The 5,773-nt window shown below is 33.8% G+C and overlaps 1 protein-coding gene across 5 annotated transcripts in view; it reads right to left on the reverse strand.

Annotated features, from left to right (window-relative positions):
- Positions 1-469: 469 nt before the first annotated feature.
- LOC135110908 (carbohydrate sulfotransferase 10-like) overlaps positions 470-5,773 on the reverse strand; it is a 77,196-nt gene continuing 71,892 nt past the window's right edge. For all 5 annotated transcript variants that reach the window (XM_064023549.1, XM_064023552.1, XM_064023551.1 and 2 more), the window contains 3 exons: positions 3,695-3,934; positions 1,062-1,161; positions 470-693 (listed from right to left, as the gene is read on the reverse strand). In XM_064023549.1, coding sequence (XP_063879619.1) covers positions 595-693; positions 1,062-1,161; positions 3,695-3,934 — 439 coding nt within the window. In that variant the 3' untranslated portion in view covers positions 470-594. The remainder of the gene's footprint in view (positions 694-1,061; positions 1,162-3,694; positions 3,935-5,773) is intronic.

The raw sequence follows: 5,773 nt of genomic DNA on the forward strand, positions 1-5,773 counted from the left end.
TAAGGATTACTGTAATTTTTTTTTATTAAACATTATGCAGATCTTGATCGGGCACTTGATATTTGAAATTTAGATTCTTATTACTAGTTTGCTTAATTGTATTTGCGTTGAAGTGTATCTGCAATTCTCAGCCCATTCTGTTATATTATTGATCTCATGAATCTTATTAGCCTTCAGCGCATGATACCTCATCATCAAATTTTACATTATCCGCAAATTTTAGCTACTTTTGATAGAAGATCGTTTTTGTACATAATTTACATATATCCTGAAGAGCGTTGGTCTCGATACTAACCGCTGAGGCCCACCATTATGATTACGTTAAGCCAACACGATGCTACTCCATTTAAAACGATGCGTTGTTTTCGGGCTGAGAACCAGTCCTTTATCCACGCACCTATGCGCTTTCCTATTCCACTTGATCATAATTTTGAGATCATCCAATTGTAGGGAATATTACAGAAAGATCTTTGGAAGTTCTGCTAAATTAAATCTTACCAAGTAAATTACACCGTATGCAGATAAATCACAGCTTAATTTTGCAGGAGGAGGATACCGACGGTGCACAGTTCTCGTAGCGGCCAGCACTATAGGTTAGGCTTCCGGGAGGAATGGGTAGGTGCTGTACCCAAACATGTCAAAATCGACGCGGTATCTTTTGTGAAGCGCCATGATGAGGTCGTGGGGCAATTCCTGGAAAAAGGAACTTTTCATCTTTCATTCTAACTAAACATAATGCTAAAGTCAGGGATCAGATGTTAGTTAAGTACATTTTTACTGAAAGAAGGAAAAAAAAAAAAACTGAGAGCAGTCTCAGATGTAGTAAAAATAACGAACGAATGAGGCTGAGCATGATGGTAGATGAAAGGCGATCCCCGACTGTAAATGAACTTTGAGAATCAGGAATGAGATGCAGGAGGTGGAGCTATCGTATTGCAAGTGATATATCGATAAAAAATAGCAATAATAATTCTAGCAAATAATGCATTTAAGAAGTAAAACTAAAATTCATAACAATTTACCAAACAGGTATTAAAGGTAAAACAACAAGGGTATTTCACCTTGAATAAGTTAAGAGCGCTGGACTCCGATGAGTTGGGCGCATGGTGGTTCATCTGCAGTTGTTGTTTCAAGCCCAGACGGAACTGATGATTAATGTACCTGCAACACCAGTCTTCAGTAGCACTTCTATCTACACATAAGCGACACAGAGTTATGCACTTACTTGACCGGCGGACGATGAAACAGTCCAGGTGTATTTTAAACTCCAGGTGTAATAAGTCCCACTATCACACAAGTGACACTTGTATCTTCGGTAGATGGAGTTAGCTCGCTTCTAAAGGACGCCAAGCTTCATTTGTTGGGTTTAATGACAAATCATTCGCAACTTTCGTGAAACATTATTTTAAGGTATATACAATTATGAGAATAAAGTTACTTTAGCCTGTTAAATGTTAAATAGGGCACGGTAAGATCTCATATATATATATATATATATATATATATATATATATATATATATATATATATATATATATATATATATATATATATATATATATATATATATATATATATATATATATATATATATATATATATATATATATATATATATATGTATATATATATATATATATATATATATATATATATATATATATATATATATATATATATATATATATATATATATATATATATATATATATATATATATATATATATATATATATATATATATATATATATATATATATATATATATATATATATATATATATATATATATTATATATATATATATATATATATATATATATATATATATATATATATATATATATATATATATATATATATATATATATATATATATATATATATATATATATATATATATATATATATATATATATATATATATATATATATATATATATATATATATATATATATATATATATATATATATATATATATATATATATATATATATATATATATATATATATATATATATATATATAAGCGCCTAATGAGGCGCTTAACTTCCCTCTGCTTAATCTTGTTCTGATCCCATATTCTTTCATGTTCTTGTCTTCCTTCTTCCCTGTCCAATTCCTTCTTTAAGCTCCAACATCTTTTATTTGCCCCATTTCTCTTTTTTCTAACCCTTCATTTCACCACCTCTTACCCTGTTTCCTATCCCTTCCCCTCTTTCGTTTCCTTATCCTTCTTCTGACCACCTTATCTATTGTAAACCATATATTGTTATTAAGTTTATCCAGTCCCCCTCCCATCCCACCCCATTCTTCAGATTCTAAATACTTTCTGAAGTTCTTCCAGTCTCCTCCTCTCATGTTTCAATAGAAATCATTGTTTCTGTTTCCTTCCCCCCCTCTCTAGCTATGGCAGATACAATTTAGTACTAACATATTATGATCACTAACAACATTTATGACACCTTCCTCATCCATCCACATATCCCTAATCATTCTCCTAGCACTCTCATTTACTACTATTTATGTAATCTATAGCTGTCTCCCTTCTTCTCTGCGCAGATTACCCTACCGTCGCTTACCGTTACGTTCTGTATATCTAGTTCATTATCTAAAGCAAAATCTAAAAGCTGGTTTTAACCGGGAATGTGCAGCCGGGAGCGAAATGCTCCCGTGAGGCTGAGTTGCCGCCCGAGCCAGGGGAACCGCTCTGTCGCTCTAGATTCAATCGCCTTTCGGCAGTCGGTGGCAGTTTTCCGGGGTCAAATGAGAACAGCTATTAAAATAAAATTGAAAATAGAAGAAATAGTGTTGAATAACGCTTTAATTACAATAACTGACTGTACCATTATTATAAAGTATTTAAATTTACTTATTAAAATTTTGGAAAATAGACGCGGTTTGTTTACATCGTCAGTTGAGGAAACCATCTGTGTAACTTTCGCAAGTTTTGTAATAGACACCACTTGTATTCTTTCTCGCCAGCCAGGAACGAGTCTACAACCATTTCTTCTTTTGTTTTCTCTTCAACCACAGCAAAATCATAGCTACAGCAACCGGTTCGTGGTCGGAGGACTCGATCTTTGATTGTTTATGTTTGATGCAGCTGGCCAGCGGGCCAGCGGCTGCTCTCCACAGTGTGAATACTTTCGGCTGAAAATTGCCGGCAGTTCCGGGTGGCTGGAATTATACGTTTGTTCATGGGTATGAATTTTGAACACAACTTACTATTTTTTTTTTTTTCAGTATGTTACCGATTTGTCAAGTTACTCAAAGGGGGGCACAGCCCTGAAATGGGGGCGGTGCGGACACAAGGGGGGCACAGCTCTACTAAAATGGGGGGCAAGTGCTCCTTGCAGTTTCGCCACTGGGGACTCCATATATATATATATATATATATATATATATATATATATATATATATATATATATATATATATATATATATATATATATATATATATATATATATATATATATATATATATATATATATATATATATATATATATATATATATATATATATATATATATATATATATATATATATATATATATATATATATATATATATATATATATATATATATATATTCTATGAACCCTATGGAAAGGAAGTAAAACTATAGAAACACAGAAAAAAAATGCAACAGTACATAAAGTCCACGTCCCACAGAAGATGATACCTGCCTCGTGTCGTCCTCAATGGTTTCCATGTTAAGAATGACATCGTAATGGATATCACAAGGGGCACAGTTGGCGTAGAAGGGCATCCAGTGAATGTTTTGAACACCACGATGCTTCTTCTTGATGTCGTCCTTGAGGGGAATATCTGATATCAAAAATTTGACGAACTCCTCGAAGGTGGGTATTTTAGACGTCAACGGCGAGGAGCGCGGCCGATAAATTCTGATGATACTTTTTGATAACCTGTGTGTGGTGGAATGTAGTGTTAATCTCTCTCTCTCTCTCTCTCTCTCTCTCTCTCTCTCTCTCTCTCTCTCTCTAAACTCAATGTCATTGTATGACAAGACGGAATATCAAAAAAGTTCACCATGGTTGAAGAATCGCATAAAATGCCCAGTTCTACTCATTTGTCAGTTCTATAAAGGCGAAAACAGTAGAGTCCATGATATCATGGCAATAATGTAAATCAAAGCAAATTAATATTGCAGCAGAAGGTAAGATTAATGCCCAAGTGTTCACACACACACACACACACACACACACACACACAGTTACTTTATTGACCACAAAATTTCACAGTAAATGAAAATGCTAAAACATCATTGTAGTCCATAAAATAAACATACTGTATCACCATAAAAGCCAGCAAACAAAAGATAATCTTAAAACAATTCCCAAACATTAATGCTTAAATTTTCAGCGTTTCTTTACCAAGATAACTGCGAAAAAAAAATACATCCTTATAAATTTAAATTGTATTACAAGGCATCTTAAGTACACCTAAAAGAATGAAAACTTATAAAACATTATGTATTAAGCATACTCTCAATATTCTTGAATGAAAAATTGTGTCCAAAAGCAATAAATAATCACATGTAATTTCATCACATTATGCACATGATCACATAACTCCTCAATGTTATCGGGTACATCCATAAAACCACTAATACCTGAAAGGTTTAACATATTGTAAGTTTCATGATATACAGTTCGACAACGCAGGAGCGCATGATCCTCAGACTGTACCACATTTCCACCACATGAACAAATCCTCAGCTAAACGAGTATCTGACTCCACCTGCCCATCTCGATATTCAAGTTATGTGACACAGAGTTATACCTATAGAGTTATTTAAATGAAATCTCTCTCTCTCTCTCTCTCTCTCTCTCTCTCTCTCTCTCTCTCTCTCTCTCTCTCTCTCTCTCTCTCTCTCTCTCTCTCTCTGCCTATTACGCCCATAGTAAAATCAAATATTACTTCTCATTGCTGAATTCTTTGAGACAAAGTTGTAATGAATTCAAAGAATGATGAGACAAAAATTGTTGATCTAATCATAATTAGTTATTCTGTAAGAGAATACCTTGGCTTCTGATGAAATTACTTAATCCATGAAACTCTACAGGTTATAAAAATTCCTGAATTATCCACACACGATATAGATTACATTGGAAAGATAAGACAATGTATGGAGCTGCCGAACGTGTGGTAAGAATACTGCGCTCTTGAAGAGTTTAATATCTTTCTAGAACAGTGAGATTAACTAACTGGTGTCGGAATGGGTCCTTGGTATGGATGCATTGTGGAACTGTCTTAGCATAAAATATCACAGATTCGTACAAAATATTATTGAGATCAGGATCTGTGAAGGACGAAAAACTGATGATCACTATTCTATTCTTGGAAACACTCAATTCCTGTGAGGATTCTTGAGGCACGCCAAGAAGAAGAAGAAACCCTGAGATGCTATGACGAAGGAAGGGTTATAAGTACGGTGTTTGGATGAATAAAGAGGACGGTGAATATCGGAATGGTTCACAGTGCAATAAAGCGGTTCATTGAAAATAAAAAGGGTTAGGAGGACTTATGAGAGGAAAACTACCTCCAGTGATGTTATCAGCTAACTCATCACAAGCAGGTAGCGCTGTCAATGTACGACTAAATGAAAATGAATAAAACAAATTACTCCCCCATCTCCTTAGTGCACGTACTCGTACAGCACGCTCCTCTGATTACCTGCTTCATGGTTACCTTTCTGATTTTTTGTCCTCCACCTCAACACATCTATGAAACATCCATCATAC

The sequence above is a fragment of the Scylla paramamosain genome, chromosome 21, assembly GCF_035594125.1.
Source record: "Scylla paramamosain isolate STU-SP2022 chromosome 21, ASM3559412v1, whole genome shotgun sequence".
Classification (NCBI taxonomy): Eukaryota; Metazoa; Arthropoda; class Malacostraca; order Decapoda; family Portunidae; genus Scylla; species Scylla paramamosain.